The sequence below is a fragment of the Megascapheus bottae genome, chromosome 6 (assembly GCF_031878675.1).
Source record: "Megascapheus bottae isolate mThoBot1 chromosome 6, mThoBot2.hap1, whole genome shotgun sequence".
In the NCBI taxonomy this organism is placed as follows: Eukaryota; Metazoa; Chordata; class Mammalia; order Rodentia; family Geomyidae; genus Megascapheus; species Megascapheus bottae.
The window spans coordinates 58,833,015-58,850,456 of NC_143514.1; the positions used below are offsets into that span (position 1 = coordinate 58,833,015).

Genomic DNA, 17,442 nt, shown 5'->3' on the forward strand with positions numbered 1-17,442 from the left:
CGCTGAGATCTGAGAATCGCAGTTCAAAGCCAGCACAAAAGTCCATGAGACTCTTAACTCCAGTTAACCACTAGGAAAAGGGAAGTGGCCCTATGGCTCAAGGGGTAGGTCAGTAGCCTTGAGCTGAAGAGCTCAAGGACAGTGCCCAGGCCTAGAGATCAAGCCCCATGATGGACCAAAAAAAAAAAAAACACCTCTGCAACGTGTGGGTGGAGATGGAGATGGGAGGGAGGGAATGGGAGAGAATGAGGGAACAGATGCCACTGTACAAGAGGAAATATACTCATTATCTGACAAATGTAAATGTAACCCCACTGTATATCACCTCTAAAAATAACAATTCTAAAAAAAAGGAAAAGAGAAAATACTCTACTTATTTTAAATTCTTGATTTGCTCATTCTATGAACTCTGAAAATGTTCATGTATGAATTTAAGGGTTTGTGATAACCTACAATCATGCATAATGGGCAACACTGAAGGGCTGGGGTTATGAAAAAAACACATTAGTTCAAATGTCCTAGATAGCATTACATTTTATTATGAAAAACATATAAATATTTTTAAAAATGTGAAAAAGACTTCACTGATTAAAGGAAGATTAATTAGAACTTAAATTTTTTTCTTAGGAAAACAATAATTGCCGAATGATACCTTTCTTCTAGACATGATGAGACTCTTGGAAATTCATGTCAAAGCTTGAGACAGTCTACTCAAATCCATGCTACTCATCCTTAAGCCTCAGTTCAAGATTTCAACACAATCAAAAGTCATAGAAATGTAAAATAAATAAGAACCATATCTTCAAAAGTAGATCAGAGACTGGGCCATTTAATCAAATACATTAGAACAGGATGACAGACACTGTTGAAAGCAAAGCCTCAGTTCATTTGGCTTTTTTGGGTTGGGGCGTCAGCGTAGAGCTGAACACTCCACCACCCCTCCTCCATTCACAGATGTCTATATAGTTGCATGTCCGACACTTCCAAGCCTCTTCCACATCAACCCCTTGAGGCTCTCGGTGGCCCATCCAGTAGGCCATGTAATGTTGAACTTTGCTTCTCATTTCTTTTTCTTCAAAGGCAACCATCTCTGTACCCAGCACAGTGGCAGTTTCTTGATGAATATACTCAATCTTCAACGTATCAATAACTGGGAGATCAGAGAGTGTGAGAGACAAGAAGACTAGTTCCATGAGGTCACCCAAAGACTTCACAGAAAAGCCTCCCTGCTGGGCATGCCTCAGCACTGAAGGACCCAAGAGTTTGTCTGGACACAATTTAGTGTGATGGATTACGCTTGCTGGAGTCACTTTCCCTTGCACCATGGCGTCAAAGATACATTTGTATAGACAGACTTGAAAACAGTCTTTCTTTTTCTGGGCTTCCAGAGGGAGCATAGGGCGCCTGCGTGTCTTGAGTTCTGTCAGTTCTAGCTCCCCTTTGGCTGTATAGTGCAGCTCATCAATCACTCCAACAAGAAACACACCTTCCACTTCTCCAAACACTGGAAATTCTCTGATGCACCCTTCTGATTGTAGGGTAGGAATCATTGATAGTATGTTCAGAAACTTAATTGCCCAAGTGTCTTCTTTAGTGGTGACAGAGATAGTCACAAGATCATGGAGTTCCAGTTCTCTAGCTAGATGGATGCTAGCACCAGTGTTCAAAACAGCTGCCTTCTCAGCTATTAAAACACCAGGAAGCTCCTTCTCATATGCCATTTGTAATTCACACCAGCTCTGTGTAGACAGGTCAGTGACATATAAATATTTTAGGTGGAATCTCTCCATGGGTGATGAGACATCCAATTCTCTTTTCCAGTTCTGTAAGCTTACAGGTTTGTCATCCTTTTCAGGGAGTTCAGAGGAACAGCCAGGCTTGCTAAGCAAAGCATGTGATTTTTCATCATCTTCCAGGTCCAGAACCTCTAGGAACTCTGAGTCACTCATGTCTGAGAACCCTGAGGCTTCTGCTGACACTGTTTCCTCTTCCCTAGACTCTGCCATGGCACAGCTCTGGACTGAGCAAGGAGGCCCTGCATAACATTTTAAAGAAATACATTTTCCCAATAAAAACACCTCCTCAGAAGCACTTTCAGATTCCAGTGAGATAAAAAGAATCAAAACCTAGCTGTAGTCCTGGTGATTGAACTCAGGGCCTTGTGTGGCTATGCAAGCAATCTGCCACTAAGCTATGTTCCTAGCTCTTACAAAGTACTTACACTTTACAAAATCGATCCTTCTATCAATTACATTTTAACAAAAAAAGTAAAAGAAAATAATTTTTTCAGTGCTAGGTTTAGAATTCAGGGTCTTGTACTTGCTAGGCAGTTGATCTAACACTAAGATACATTTTTGAGTGGAGGAATAATTTTATTCCTAGGTTTTCTGATAAAGTACTGTGTGTAATTTAAGTAAATCATCTTTCTTAGCCTCAATTCACCGAGATTTAAAGGGAGATTTGAGATTTGCCTTTTTTTTTGCTTCTGAAATATCCTGATCATTATTTTATTACTCTTAATGACTATAGATTTTGAGATATATTAAGGGAAAGGCCGTGATTAAAAGGTTCTTGATGGACTTAATTTACCCTTACTGACTTTATACATTATTCTCCTTACATTAGAGAAATTGGTGTCTGTCACTAATTTTATTTTCTCCCTCAGTGAGAAATTAGCTTAGAGTTGGACATAATGGTATATACCTGTAATCCCAGTTACTGGAGAGATAGAGGCAGGTTTGTGAATTTGCGACTAGCTAGGCAAAAGGGCATGGCTTAAATAGTAAAGTGCTTGTCTAGTATGCCTGAGGTTCAATCCCCAGTACCATCAGATAAGACAGAAGGCAAGATTAAAAGAGAAATAACCATTTCTCTGCATGACTAAAACCTCAAAGTGTATTGCTGTAAGTAAAAGACAACATGCCTTATGTAGTTATTGTATACTACATTGTCAAGTTAGTTACATTTATCCTGTGATTACCCTAACTTGGAATATGTACTTTTTTTTTTAACTAGGAAGGAAGTGGCACTGTGTCTCAACTAGTTGAGCACTAGCCTTGAGCACAGGAAGCTCAAGGACAATGCCCAAACCCCGAGTTCAAGCCCCAGGACCAACAAAAACAAAAAAGTAAACTAGGAAACATCCAAAATATAGAAGTAGAAGCCACGAACGATGTTCACTTATGTACATACCATGTACAACTGTGTACATGTTCTTGGCTAACCTATTTTAAAGTAAATTATAGGCCCAATAGTGCAGATCTAAACTCTTCAGCACACATTTCCACATAGGATTCTTCTACATGACAATAATACTAATTTTCATATTCAGAAGAAGATTTCTCTTAACATTTCAGTCTATATTCAGACTTCCCACCTTGTTCTTGCATTTCTTTAGGAAGCAAAGGATATACATTATGCTTTTGTCTCTGTCTTTGACTTTGGGTGCCAGAAAAATAATTTTACACAAAATCTGAGCTGCCACGCCTGTAATCCTAGCTACTCAGGAGGCTGAGATCTGAGGGTCAAAGTTCAAAGCCAGCCCTGGCACAAAAGGACCAGAAACTCTTATCTTCAATTAACCTGTAGAAAATGGGAAGTGGGGCTTGGCTCAAGGGTAAGGCAATAGCCTTCAGCTGAAGAGCTCAGGGACAATACCCAGGCCCAGGGGTAGGGTGGTAGCCTTGAGCTGAAGAGCTCAGGGACAATACCCAGGCCCAGGGGAAGGGTGGTAGCCTTGAGCTGAAGAGTTCAGGGACAGCACCCATGCTGAGTTCAAGCCCCACGACCCATCAAAAAAAAGAACAAAGAAAAAAAAAAGAAAGAAACAAAATCTGAGCTGATAGGGGTAACCAAAAGCCAAGTGTTTTCTGTTTTGTGATTCAAATAAGCCATAAATACGGCAACTGTACCAGCTCTCATGTTAAAGAACTATACCATGAAATTAGCCATAGTTGTACTTACCTATCTTTTAGTCTAAATGTCACTAGAAGGAATACATAAATGGCTTGCAAGGAACAAAAGCAATACAATAGCTGGGTGCTGGTGGCTCACACCTATAACCCTAGCTACTCAGGAGGCTGAGACTTGAGGATCACAGTTCAAAGCTAGCTCAGGCAGGGGAAGTCTGTGAGACTCTCATCTCTAACTACCAGAAAACTGGAAGTGGTGCATTGGCTCAAAGTGGTAGAGCACTAGCCTTGAGATGGAGCTGAGGGACAGCACTTAGGCCAAGTTTAAGCACCAAGACAAACAAAAGAAAAACAACAATTTTTCCTTATATTCTATAAAGTTGTTGCTCTTTATACTACTTTAATAGTAATGAAGTTCTGGAGGCATATTTGCACAAATATCTTAAATTGTAAATTAATTTTAAATGATAATCTTGAGTTACTCAGAATTTGCTAATACACTACTTGCTTTTGGAATAATCTTGTATTTGTTTTTTGCTTTCCTGAAGCTACTGACATATCTTTAAAATGTGATAGTCTTACACCTTTAATCCTACCTATTCAGGAGGCTGAGATCTGAGGATTTGGAGCCAAGGGAAGCAACGTCCAAGAAATTGTTGACTCCAATTAACCACCACAAAGATGAAAGTGGAACAGAGGGCCAGCCTTGAGAAAAGAAAGCTAAGGGACAATGCCCAGGCCCTGAGTTCAAGCCCTAGTACCCCCATATGCATGTTCAAGTACACACATGTAGAAGATTGAGTAGAACTCTTCCTAACCCTTCTCAGTTGCCTAATTACTGAGTGATAAAACATAGTATACAATAATTGTGGCTTTCCTCTCCATTCCCAAGGAAGGGGATGAGATTGTAAATCTCTCACCCACTGTATTGTAAATCACCCTCTGGCAAAATGATTAAACTTGGGGCCAGGAGTCTAGTCTAGTGGTAAAATGCTTGCCTAGCATGCACAAAGACCCAGGTTCAATTCCTGGGTACCATAATCATAGAAAAAAAGCCAGAAGTGATGCTGTGGCTCAAGTAGTAGAGCTCTAGCCTTGAGGAAAACCCAAGAACAGTGCTCAGACCCTGAGCCCAAGCCCAGGACAGGCAAAAAACAAAACAAAACAAAAAAAAAAAACAAAACAAAAAAGAAAGGATTAACTCTAGGGGAAAGGAAGCTCCTACTCATCTGGGACTTAATTATCTTCCACCTCACAGGGAAGGACAGAAACTAAAAAGACAAAGCTAGGAGAAGAGAAAGAAGCTCTGAAGACCTTGTCTGAATGAAATAACTCAGATTAACTATTTAGCGCCTTGTTAAGATAGAATGGGGACTTTTCTCACTTGACCATTCCTTCACATTCCAATGTTTCTTTCTCTCCCATCCACAGTGCACAGGTGAATGTCCACCTCATATCCTAGGTGTCAATTGCCAGCGCGACTCCTTTTTCCTCACATGCTGGTTGCAGTTAACTGATGCAGTCCCTGCTCCCTACAAGCAGAAAGATTAAGAACTAAGGTGCTGGACAGGAGTGTGGCCTAATGGTAGAGTGCTTGCTGAGCATGCACGAAGCCCTGCGTTCAATTCCTTGGTACCACATACCAAGAAAAAGCTGGAAGTCGTGCCGTGGCTCGAGTGGTAGCGTGCTAGACCTGAGCATAGACAGGCGCAGGGACAGTGACCAGGCCCTGAGTTCAAACCCCAGGACTGGCAAAAAAAAAAAAAAAAAAAAAAAAGAAGAAGAAAGAAAGAAAGAGAAAAAGTACTCCGAAGCGTCCAGGTTGGTTTCTTTCTCTAGCGCAATACTCTGTAAGAACATTTCAGGTCAGAGAGGCTCTGCCTCTCCGACTGGTCCCCATCCTGCGGGAACTGTGGCTGTCTCGCTTCACGGAGTGCCTAGACCGCCACGAACGTACTAACTAAACACTTGGTACAAACGTCCCGGAGGACCAACCAAGAACCCGGCCCTGAGAAGGGCTCGGGGCTGATGGCCAGAATCCAGACGAACTCGGCCTGCTGGGGTGACAGGTGGGGCTGCTTCCCCCATCTCCCTTGCACGGAGGGGACGGGGGGAAGGAGGACGCGGCGACACCGGGGGCTCGGAAGTGCGGCCAGCCCAGCCCGCAGCCCGTTCGCAGCCTCCACTAACCTCGGCTCCGCCGCGGCTCTACTTCCTCCCGCTGCGAGGAAGCCTCGGAAATGCACGGACTCCCTCTGACTGGAGCACCCGGAAACAGCCCAATCCCAGAGGACGCTGCGGCGACCCAGCACCGCCTCTTCCCAGAGGCCTCCGCGGCGGCGCCCCGTCCTCGCGAGGCTACGAGTCAGGGGAGGCTAGAGTTCTGGGAGCTTTCCCTGAGAGCCCGCCGCGCGTCCGTGGCTGCGATCCTGCGGGAACTCGCCACCTCTCCCGCGAGAAGAAGGTCTGGGCGGACCCGTCACGCTCCCCAGCTCGCAGCCCCTGACCTGTGCGCATGCGCCCTTCGCCCCAGCTGTCCCCTCGGCAGGAGCTGCTGCGGTCTGTGCTAAGACGCGGATGCGATTTTTTCCCCCAGTTTACTTGACTTTAGCCTTTTCATTGGCCAGTGCCGTTTTGCATTTTCAAATGTATAAAGACAACATGATGCGTTTTCAGCAGCAAAAATAGAATGGCGGGTCCTTCCCAACTAGACTTCCGCAGGAAACCACTCGTCCGGCACATTTTCTGACACTCCCTTACTTGCTTTTCTCAACAGAAAGCTGAGCAGTTGGCATAAAAGGTTCCCCTCCTTTCCCAGGTGAGACTGGTGGGCTTGACGACTCTTCGAGAAGTGTGTGTGTTAAGACAGCCAAGTGTTTTTGAGGGTGTTCTGGCCTTGATTAACCTTGCACCCCTCCTGCCTCAGCCTGTTTTTATGGGCATACACCACCCCACCTGATGCTTCTTTGATGGCCAACAAGACTGCTGACCTAGGATATGCTTCAGCTCCTAGTTTTGTTACTTTTTAGTGAGAAAAGTGGTCCAATCCCTATAGTCAGTTTGCTAGTATATACCCACGAGCACAGAAATTCCAATTCTAGGAATTTACTACACACACATATACATACTTTCATGACCATGTGTAGAATGTCATTACCACAATACCTAAACAAAAGATCAGAGGTAACCCCAGTCCATCCATGGTGAAACTAGCTAAATAATAGTACATTCATGTCATGGAACACTATGTGTGCAGCTATAAAAGTGAGCAGGCACTTTAGCGAAAAGGAATTACCTCATGATACACTGAAAGAAGAAATGTGCAAATATTACAGTAATGGTACGCACTAGACCGCATGTTGAAAATGAGCTATACAACTCGTAGGTAGGGGATGGAAAAGGAAAACAGAGACAGTGGAAAGGTGACACTGTCCAAAAAGAAATGTACTCATTAATTATAACCTCTCTGTACTTTTTTTTTTTTTTTTGCCAGTCCTGGGGCTGAACTCAGGGCCTAAGCACTGTCCTTGGTCTTTCTCAAGGCTAGAGCTCTACCACTTGAGCCACAGCACTACTTCTATTTTTTTCTATGTATGTGGTACCAAAGAATTGAACCTGGGTCTTCGTGTATGCTAGGCAAACACTCTAACTAGGTCAAACTCCTAGACCCAATACATCACCTTTATAGTAACAATTAAACACTTAAAAATTCTTGTATATGAGGCTGCCATTGCTGTTTAAAAACTATTGGCATTGGGTGGGGAGTTTGGTGTAGCAGTACAATGCTTGCCTAGAAATGCACGAAGACCCAGGTTCGATTCCTCAGTACCACACACATAGAAAAAAAAAAGCTGAAGTGGTGCTGTGGCTCAAGTGATACAGCACTAACCTTGAGAAAGCCCAAGAACAGAGTTCAGCCCATGAGTTAAAGCCCCAGGACTGGCAAACAAGAACAAACTACTGGCATTAGTTTGGATGTAAACAGGAAAAGGCTGCAAGGGTGCACAAAACTTATTTATAAAATGGCTGCCTCTAAGTAGGCGACAGGAGGTGGAAGAATGAAGCTTTCTATTTTATACAATGATACCTTCTCAATGACTTACCATGTGAAGTCTCAAATGGCAAAAATAGGGGTAGTGATATTTTTAAACAGCTCTTAAATGCTAGCTGGTAAGTGAATGTTCATTAGGAAATAATTAAATGACCATGATATCAGGAAAAAAGTTACATTGTGAATTTTTCATAATGCTGAATTTATTTAACTTCAAAAAACAGATTTTATCCTTGAGTATTCTGTGTAGAGGTGTAATAGACAGTCATTCTCAACATAGCGTTTATTTACACATCAGACAAAAATAAAAGTTGTAGGGCCAGGAGCGTGGGTTAATGGTAGGGTGCTTGCCCAGCATGCACAAAGCCCTGGGTTCGATTACTTGGTACCACAAACACAGAAAAAGCCAGAAATGGTGCTGTGGCTCAAGTGGCACAGTGCTAACCTTGAGAAAGCTCAAATACAGTAAACAGACTGGGTTCACACAAGCCCCAGGACTGGCAAAAAATAAAAAAAGTTGCCATTGTTATGTCACTTTCTCAAATATTTTTGAGTCCTCAAATTTTAAAGCTTAAAGTCACTGATTTAAGATAGGGCTTTTGTTCCCATATTAAGTTATCTTTTTTAAAAAGATTATCTCAGAAGGCATTCCTCCTATGTATTTTTTGGTGTCGACTTAGTGATGAATTATAGCTGAAGGATTTTCCACATTCGTTGCATTCATATGGTTTTTCTCCAGAATGGTGCCTCTGATGTTTTTTATAGGATGAATCGTGCCTGTAGGCTTTTCCACAGCGGTTGCATTCATATGCTTTCACTCCTGTATGAACAGTTTTATGATTGCTAAGGTGAATTCTCTGCCTAAAGGCTTTCCCACATTCTTTACATTTGTAGGGTCTTTCTCCAGTGTGGATTCTCTGGTGGTGTGTTAGATATGCTCTGTGACTAAAGGTTTTACAGCATGCAGTGCAGGCATAGGGCTTTTCCCCAGTGTGAATTCTTACATGTTCACTAAGGTGTCGAATCTGTCGGAAGGTTTTCCCACATTCATTGCATGTAAAGGGTTTCTCTCCAGAATGAGTCCTTAAATGTTGGATCAAGCTAATGTTCTGGCTGAAGGCTTTCTGACATTTGTCACACGCATAAGGTTTCTCCCCAGTGTGAGTTCTGTGATGCTGATTGAGTGATGAGCGGTGTCTAAAGGTTTTGCCACATTCCTCACATTCAAAGGGTTTCTCACCAGTGTGAATTCGCTGGTGTGTATTAAGAGATGCACTCTGACTAAAGGCTTTTCCACATTCCTTACATCTAAAGGGTTTCTCCCCAGTATGAATTCTCATGTGCTCAGTAAGATGAATGGGCTGTTTGAACATTTTTTCACATATATTACATTCATAGATTTTTGTTCTCAGGCAGTTTATTGGATGATTAATTAAATTTAATTTGTATTTGTTCCTCTTTCTAGGTAGGTTGAATTTACAGTGCTTCTGTTCTAAAGTCACTTTTGAACTCACCATATTTCCTCTACATTTGTTAGTTTCTTGGCCTGTCTTTTTGTGGTTCAAAATGACTTGTCTCCCAACTTGTCCACAGGTTTTCTGGTGTTTTTCTATGGTATCATATCTGGGAACTTGGTTCTGTGTGGAATAAATGATGTCATCCCTTATGAACCTTCCCACCATGTCATGATATAACTGTTCCTGGGAAAGGTCATTCTTTGCAGTTAACTCATTGGTTTCTGTTTTACTCTTCAAGTCTGAAAGAAATGAAAAAACTCCAAGTAACTCATACTATGCTTTAAAAAAAAAAAACTGTAATAGTAGTTATAGAACAGAGAACTAGAGAGATAGTATATAAGTGTTCACTGTATTTAAATATGGTTGGTATTGCCTGGAGAATAATACAAGAAAAACAATGAACAGGTTAAATGTATTGTTGTATCATACACATAGTAAAACCTAAGTCTGAGTTTTTTTTCTTCTAATAACACTAAGAATGCTGTTTTAGTGCTATATCTTTTAGTTGACAATGACTTTTGTAACACAACCTCAGAAATACAAAGAAGTTATTTCCCACTCTGGCCATATCAGGAGATGCTAGATCAAAAAGTAGTATATGAGGCAAGTGCAATGGCTCACGTCTGTAATCCTAGCTACTCAAGAGGCAAAGAGATCTGAGGATCTCAGTTCAAAGCCAGCCCGGGCACTGAAGTTCTTGAGACTCTTATCTCTAATTAATCTCTAGAAAATGGGAAATGGGGCTGGGGCTCAAGGGTAGGGCGGTAGCCTTGAGCTGAAAAACTCAGTGACAGTGCCCAGGCCCAGAGTTCAAGCCCCATACTCCTTCCCCCCCCCCAAAAAAAAGTAGTGTATGACCTAAGACCATTAAGCTATCTTTTATTCAAAGTTGTATTGGTGTATACCTATATTTAGTGCTGTTTCCTATAATTATTAATATATTCATGTAAACATAATTTATAAAATGGTAATCTAGCCTATTATTATTTCTAGTGCTGCTAGGAAAATATCTGTGTGTGTGTGTGTGCATGTGCGTGCGTGCTAGTCCTGGAGTTTGAACTCAGGCCTGGGAGCTATCCCGGAGCTTTTTTAGTCAAGGATAGCACATTTGAGCCACAGCCCCACTTCTGGCTTTTATCCGAGTAGTTTATTGGAGATAAGAGTCACAGACTTTCCTGCCCAGGCTAGCTTTGAACTGCAATCCTCAGATCTCAGCCTCCTGAGTAGCTAGGATTACAGGTGTGAACCACAGATGCCCAGCTTGGAATGAGATTTAATGCAGATATTATATAATAGGTGAGCCTCCCCAGAGCCTAGGTAGATCCTGACCACTCCAGCCTATGTATCATCTGCCTGGTCTCACCTAAAATGGGGTCTCCTGGGCCTTCATTCACCCTCATCCATGGTTCTTCTCCTTTTTCCAACTGGGAAATTACACTGGGCTTGGAAAGCCGATATCCTGTTTAAGGAGTGAAAAAAAAAAGTATGGGTGTTTATATTGATGTTGACAAACCATCTCAGAATTTAATTCTAGCTTCCATTTTCACATACTCTAAAAGCAGAAAGGGGTATACCTTTCTACTCTAGGAAGGAAAGCTGTTCCCCCCCATGAAATCAAATATGGCCTGGTTTAGCTTGCAAAGGAATAAAACATCTCTAATACAGAACCAGCTTCAATGACTCCACATTATAGTTCAAAACTAGTGAGTCTCCTATAGTGGATGCTTCTGGAGGCACGGCTTGCCCACTCTTACCCACTGACACCAGGTTCCTGTAGTTCTCCAGCATCACCTCTCGGTACAGATTCCGATAAGTAGGGACCAGTTGCCCCCATTCCTCCTGAGAGAAATCTACAGATATGTCTTTGAAGGTCAACAGTTCCTAGAAAATCAAATTTGTTCCTTTTTAGTCAGCATCCACCTCTATTAAAGTCCAAAGAATTCTGACTATATTCTAAGTTCTGAGAGATTTCCAAACTAGTTTTACCAGGAGACTCCTCCTGGTAAATGTGTCTGGAGATTTTTTGGAGTCTGCTATAAAATATTAAATATGCCAGGAGTTTGGCCTAGTGGTAGAGTGCTTGCCTAGCATGCACAAAGACCTGGGTTCGATTCCTTGGTACCACATACATAGAAAAGCTGGAAATGGTGCTGAGGCTCAAGTGGTAGAGCTCTAGCCTTGAGAAAGCCCAAAGACAGTGCTCAGGCCCTAAGCTCAAGCCCCAGGACTGGCAAAACAAAAACAAAAAACCTGACTCACTCTAGAATATTATGCAAGCAAAAAAAATCAAATCCTATACTACTGAATTTCAGATATGAGGTTCTTTCCAAACCCTGGTTACTAATAACATCGGTTGTTTCAATCTTTCGTTCATGCTTATTCTAAAATTGCCTTGTATTTGATCCATGATCCATGCTGTCCTAACTGCTATCAGACTTGTCTCTGCCTACCTCAGAGGCATGTGTGCTGTGTAGCTGGACCATTTCTTCCCTACTCTCATCTCCACTGTTTCTTCTTAAACAACAGGGTCACCTCTTAAATTCCACTGTGATGTGCACTGAAAATTTCAAAACTTAATTCTCACTCGCTTTTCTTTAAATATTTTATCGCCACTTATCTTAGTTTCCAAGTAGTATCTATGAGTTTTGTTTTTTTTTTTTGTCAGTTATGGAACTTGAACTCTGGGCCTGAGCACTGTCCCTGAGCTCTTCAGCTCAAGACTAGTGTTCTACCACTTGAGCCACAGCGCCACTTCCTTTCTATTGTTTTTTAGGAGACAGTTACTTTGCTTTCTTTACAAAAACATGAGTACAGTGTTAGTTCTAGATTTTGGTAAGAAATAAGACTTACACAGACAAGGCTGCTATGAGCAAGGAAACTGCCACCACCTCTATAAATGGGCAAGTTATAGCCAGGCAGGGTGACTCACACCTGTAATCCTAGCTACTCAGGAGGCTGAGATCTAAGGACCACGGTTCAAAGCCAGTCCAGGCACTAAAGTCTTATCTTCAATTAACTATCAGAAAATGGGAAGTGGCACTGTGGCTCAAGGGATAGGGCAGTAGCCTTGAACTGGAGAGCTCAAGGATAATGCCTAGGTCCAGAGATCAAGTCCCATGACCAACACACACACACACACACACACACACACACATTTAAAAAAAAAAGACAAGTTATATCTCTAAAAACCATGATGACAAAATGACAGGCAATTCCAACTCACCTGTGATTCTGTTGCCAGGAATCCAGGACTCAGTTTATCTACTAATCCTTCTCCCTGGTTGTTATCAACATCTTGAGAGAGCAGAGCTGAGGAAAGAAAAGGATTCCATCTCCTTAAAATTCCTAGATAGAAAATTTGTATGCAAGCTGGGTGCAGTGACTCACACCTGTAATACCAGCTACTGAGGAGGCTGAGATCTGAGGATCATGGTTCAAAGCCAGCCTGGGCACTGAAAAGTCTGGGATACTCTTATCTCCAATTAACCACCAGAAAACCAGAAGTGGCACTGTGGACTGTGGCTCAAGGGGTAGGGTGGTAGCCTTGAGCTGAAGAGCTCAGGGACAGCACCCAGGCCCAGAGTTCAATTTCCATAACCTACAAAAGAAAGAAAGAAAGAAAGAAAGAAAGAGAGAAAGAGAGAAAGAAAGAAAGAAAGAAAGAAAGAAAGAAAGAAAGAAAGAAAGAAAGAAAGAAAGAAAGAAAGAGGGCCGGGAGTTCGGCCTAGTGGTAGACTGCTTGCCAGCATACACGAAGACTGGGGTTCGATTCCTTAGTACCACATACATAGAAAAAAGCCAGAAGTGGTACTGTGGCTCAGGTGGTAGAGCTCTAGTCTTGAAGAAAGCCCAAGGATATTTCCAATTAACCACTAGAAAACTGGAAGTAGTGCTGTGGCTCAAAGTGGTAGAGTGCTACCCTTGAATAAAACAGCACAGGGACAGTGCCCGGGCACTGAGTTCAAGTCCCAGGACTGGCAAAAAAAAAAAAATAATAAGACTCTTCTAGGCCTGTTTCAGTGCTACCTGCTTTTGTGAAAATGCCCCAGACAGATTCAATCCACAATACCTTGAAATCCAAAAGAACTTTTTAAAAAAAATAATGTATTTTCCTTATTGTTTTATGGGTGATATACAGTGTGGTTACCTTTACATATGTCAGGTAATAAGTACATTTTCTTCCTTTTGCATAGTATCATCTGTTCTCTCATTCTCTCCCATTTCCTCCATTCCATCTCCATCCATAAATTGCATGGTTGACGTTCATCAATCTTCAATGCAGCCAGTGAGCTCCACTGCTGCACTTTTTCACCCATTTTCCATTGATTCTGTGCCTTCCCCTTACTTTCCCTCATATGTGCATATGAATATACCATATATGAGGTAAAGAATAGTCATCAGAAAATGAAAAGACAAATCAAGAAAAGGTTCTTTGTTTCCTTAAGAACTTTTCTTAAGTCATCTTCTATTATTTTAATCTGGGAATGTGACTGTCACCTTGTCAATAAGTATTAGAGATAATTATTCATTTTATTCACTTTTTAAGATGCGTGGCCAAGTCTCTGCCTAATAGGTCTAGAACACAATAAAAATACTAGCAGACTGCTCGGTACCAATGACTTATGCCTGTAATCCTAACTACTCTGAGGATCACAGTTTGAAACTAGCCTGGGCAGAAAAGTCCCTGAGACTCTCATCTCCAACAGAAAACAGGAAATGGTGATGTGGCTCAAAGAGGTAGAACATTAGCCTCGAGCAAAAAAAGCTCAGAGAAACTGGGCCAGGTGGCTCACACCTGTAATCTCAGGAGGCTGAGATCTGAGGATCTAGGTTCAGAGCCAGCCCAGGCACAAAAGGACCTGAGACGCTTATCTCCAATTAACCTTCAGAAAACGGAAGTGGGGCTTGGCTCAAGGATAGGGTGGTGGCCTTGAGCTGAAGAGCTCAGGGGCAGTGCCCAGGCCAAGTTCAAGCCACATGACCCACCAAAAAATAAATGATAAAAAAAAAAGCTCAGAGACATTGCCTAGGCCCTGAGTTCAATTCCCATGACATATTTTTTTAAAAAATAAATCCTGGAAGAATACAAACTAGTATAAACATAACTGGAGATATCACATGATACCCATGATCCTGTGTCTGTCTACTCCTGACGAGACTACTAAATAGTCCACAGAGTTAAGGAAAATGAGAGCAGACAAGAGTGTCATTTCTGCTTCTCAAACGAAGATGAAAACAAAAACTGATGCTTGTGAAAAATACTGGTCTGGGGCTAAAATGACCAGAACCTATGCAAAAGATTCTTGAGACTTAAGCAGACAAAAACCTTTGATGCCTTTGCCAGAATCATATTGCCACACTCAGGAGCCACTGTGGAAACAGTCAGTGCTCTGACTTCCTATTGGCTGTTATATGTGGGGATGGGAGCAACATAGGGCACATGTAACAATGAGCCAGAGCTGAGTACGCACTATCTCCTTTTATGGCTACTTTGCTACACAAGCATGAACCCCACAAAGGCATTTCCCCCTAATTTTCTCCCTAAAAGACCACCCCAATGAAATATATATATATATATATATATATATATATATATATATATATATATATATTGGTTTTTTTGGTCGGTTGTGGGACTTGAACCCTGGGCCTGGGTGTTGTCCCTGAGCTCTTTAGCTCAAGGCTACAGCCCTACCCCTTAAGTCACAGCACCACTTCTGGTTTTCTGGTGGTTAATTGGAGTCTCACAGATTTTAGTGCCCGGGCTGGCTTTGAACCACAATCCTCAAATCTCAGCCTCCTATGTAGCTAGGATTATTGGCATGAGCCATCGAGCCTGGCTGAAGTACATGTTTTCACCTAAATGGGACCTCCGTTCATCCATTCTCACCTTCTCCTTCAAACAGTTTAGTCACATTCTCCCACAGGGATGCCTCCTCCTTGGTCTTTTTTTGATGGTGTAATTTCACCCAGGTGCTGACCTCGGTGGGCAGGGAGATCAGGAGCTGCTGTGGCATGATGATGCCTACTTGATTGGGAGCTCTTTCTGGTGAAGAAATTACTGGAACCTCTGTTCTAGGCTTCACAGTTATATAGTACTTCTCAGATCACAGTCTTCTGCCTTTCAAGAATTTGGAATTTGGGTGTGTCCCTGCAATGCCAGGATCTGGAACCTCCTAGAGGCTAGAGATAGACTTGGGAGTTAGAAGGGAGATTGAAATTAGCCTGGTCAGAACCCTGACACTTGCACATAAAAGCTCTTAGGCATTGCAAATCTCTGAGGTTCAGTTTACTCACCCACAAAAAGAGGCATAACTGACCCACCAGTATGGTTCACACCTATGATCCTAGCTGTTTAGAAGGTTGTGACTTAATAGGATCACGGTTCAAAGACAGCCTTGGAAGAAAAGTCCTTACGACTTCAACAATAATTAACTAGCAAAATACCGAACTGGAGTTGTGGCGGCTCAAACAACAGAGCACCAGACATGAACAAGGAAACCAAGCAAGAGTGAGGGGCTCTGGGTTCAAACCCCAGTAAGTAACTATACTTCTCATAGGGTTACAATATTAATTCAGACCAAGCTAGGTACACAGTAAACTCTTAATGGTATAAGCTTTTTGTTTCAATGCTCTTTTAACCTTATTTTTAAAAATAACTAGAAACCCTTTATCTTGACAACGCTACGGATAGAATAACCCCCGGTAGTTTTGGCAGGCGCAAGCAGAGACTGATACATCCGACCCACGCAGCTGCCCAGCAACTGGTAAAATGAGCAGCCCTGCAGAATTGTTTGTAACCTGCACATTTGGAAACAAGCCAAATCTATCATCTCATCTGAGCATTGGCATCTAAATGGGGGGGGGGGCCGAGGGGGACTCTTGGGAGCCTAGGGCCAGTGGATCTGAATTCCCAGCAACAGTAAAAAGGTGGCCGGTTGTGAGTGTGGATTTAAGTTAGTGATGAAGGGAAGGGTTCCGGAAAGTGTAGAAAATATCCTACCCCATGGGTATATAAAAAGTCTCGTTACTGAAGTGCAGAAACTTTCAGTTCTTCCTTAACAGTGAGTGACTGAGAGGCTTCCCTCCGAAGATGCCCGGTCCTCGAAGAGCTCCAGGTCAGGACCCCCAGGGACAAAAAGACCGCAGAGCCGGGGAGGAGCCGCCCACTCACCGGATGCTCGGACGCCGGGACCGCGGGGGTGGGTGCGGGCAGCGGCCGGGTGGCTGCCGCAGCTCTCCGCGGAGCAAGGCTGGGCTAGCAGATCCTCTTCCTTGCCGGCCTATTACGGACAGGGATCACGCAGACTTCCTTCCGGAAACCCAGAAGACAGCCCCGGGAGTGGTCCAGGGTCTTTTCCCAATTCCCATCCATGGCCCGCCGGGGCGGCTAGGAGCGACTAGAAGGGACGCCCTGAAGCGGTCTAGTATCCCTGCATGAGGACGCCCCACACTTTCGGCTGGCCCAATGCTAAAACTGGTGTCGCTGCCCAAGCCAGCATCCTGCCATAGGCCGCAGTTCCAGATCCCGCGCCTCTGGCCCGGGACAAACCCAACCTAGCACGGGCGACGCGCCCCGCCCTTTCCACTAGGCGCCACCCCTCCCTCTGCTTAGGCTCCGCCCATCCGCGCCCGGCGCGTCTCGCGTAGGCCCCGCCCACATCCGGCCCCGCCCTCCTCGGGTGCCCGGCGCTTGACAGTCCGGAAACCGGAAACTGTCTAACGCTAGACTGCGCCAAACTCTGTCCAGACCTAGGATGACAGCGTGGCGGGACTATTCTTGCTGGAAAAGCTTGATAGCTGCCATTCTTCATTCACTCGTTCATTTCTGCCATCATGTCAGTTACTGCCTTTTCACATAACTTTGTTCTGGTGAAATCATTTGATGAGATAGTGTTTTTCACAACACTAAGCTGAGTAATGATGGTATGCTATGGTGCTTTTATAACTACAATAAAACGTT

The 17,442-nt window shown here is 43.2% G+C and overlaps 2 protein-coding genes across 5 annotated transcripts; both read right to left on the reverse strand.

The window, feature by feature from the left end:
- Positions 1-529: 529 nt before the first annotated feature.
- Exo5 (exonuclease 5) lies at positions 530-6,166 on the reverse strand. 2 transcript variants are annotated; one of them, XM_090335111.1, is made up of 3 exons: positions 6,102-6,166; positions 5,296-5,443; positions 530-2,035 (listed from the first exon to the last, which is right to left on the reverse strand). In XM_090335111.1, exon 3 carries the CDS (start codon positions 2,004-2,006, stop codon positions 885-887), a length of 1,122 nt encoding a protein of 373 aa, XP_090191237.1. In that variant the 5' UTR covers positions 2,007-2,035; positions 5,296-5,443; positions 6,102-6,166; the 3' UTR covers positions 530-884. The 2 variants fall into 2 exon arrangements, with proteins under 2 accessions (XP_090191237.1, XP_090191238.1); XM_090335112.1 differs by lacking the exon at positions 5,296-5,443 and having other exon boundaries at positions 6,102-6,165.
- Positions 6,167-8,174: 2,008 nt separating this feature from the next.
- LOC150062025 (zinc finger protein 69 homolog) lies at positions 8,175-17,065 on the reverse strand. 3 transcript variants are annotated; one of them, XM_090335142.1, is made up of 7 exons: positions 16,654-17,059; positions 15,370-15,662; positions 12,703-12,788; positions 11,234-11,360; positions 10,843-10,938; positions 9,477-9,718; positions 8,698-8,782 (listed from the first exon to the last, which is right to left on the reverse strand). In XM_090335142.1, the coding sequence occupies exons 2-7, from the start codon at positions 15,494-15,496 to the stop codon at positions 8,777-8,779; spliced, it is 684 nt and encodes a 227-aa protein (XP_090191268.1). In that variant the 5' UTR covers positions 15,497-15,662; positions 16,654-17,059; the 3' UTR covers positions 8,698-8,776. The 3 variants fall into 3 exon arrangements, with proteins under 3 accessions (XP_090191267.1, XP_090191268.1, XP_090191269.1); XM_090335141.1 differs by having other exon boundaries at positions 8,175-9,718; positions 16,654-17,065; XM_090335143.1 differs by lacking the exons at positions 8,698-8,782; positions 9,477-9,718 and adding an exon at positions 9,760-9,852 and having other exon boundaries at positions 16,654-17,065.
- Between the last annotated feature and the right edge of the window lie 377 nt (positions 17,066-17,442).

Bases quoted from the DNA above. Each gene is read 5' to 3' on its own strand.
- LOC150062025 (XM_090335141.1), bottom strand. From the start codon at position 15,496: ATGCCACAGCAGCTCCTGATCTCCCTGCCCACCGAGGTCAGCACCTGG. The intron at 11,361-12,702 runs GTGAGTTGGAAT...TTGATTTTCTAG, and splicing joins TCCTGGCAACAGAATCACAG to GAACTGTTGACCTTCAAAGA. The intron at 10,939-11,233 runs GTAAGAGTGGGC...CTCCTTAAACAG, and splicing joins CAGGAACCTGGTGTCAGTGG to GATATCGGCTTTCCAAGCCC.
- Exo5 (XM_090335111.1), bottom strand. From the start codon at position 2,006: ATGGCAGAGTCTAGGGAAGAGGAAACAGTGTCAGCAGAAGCCTCAGGG.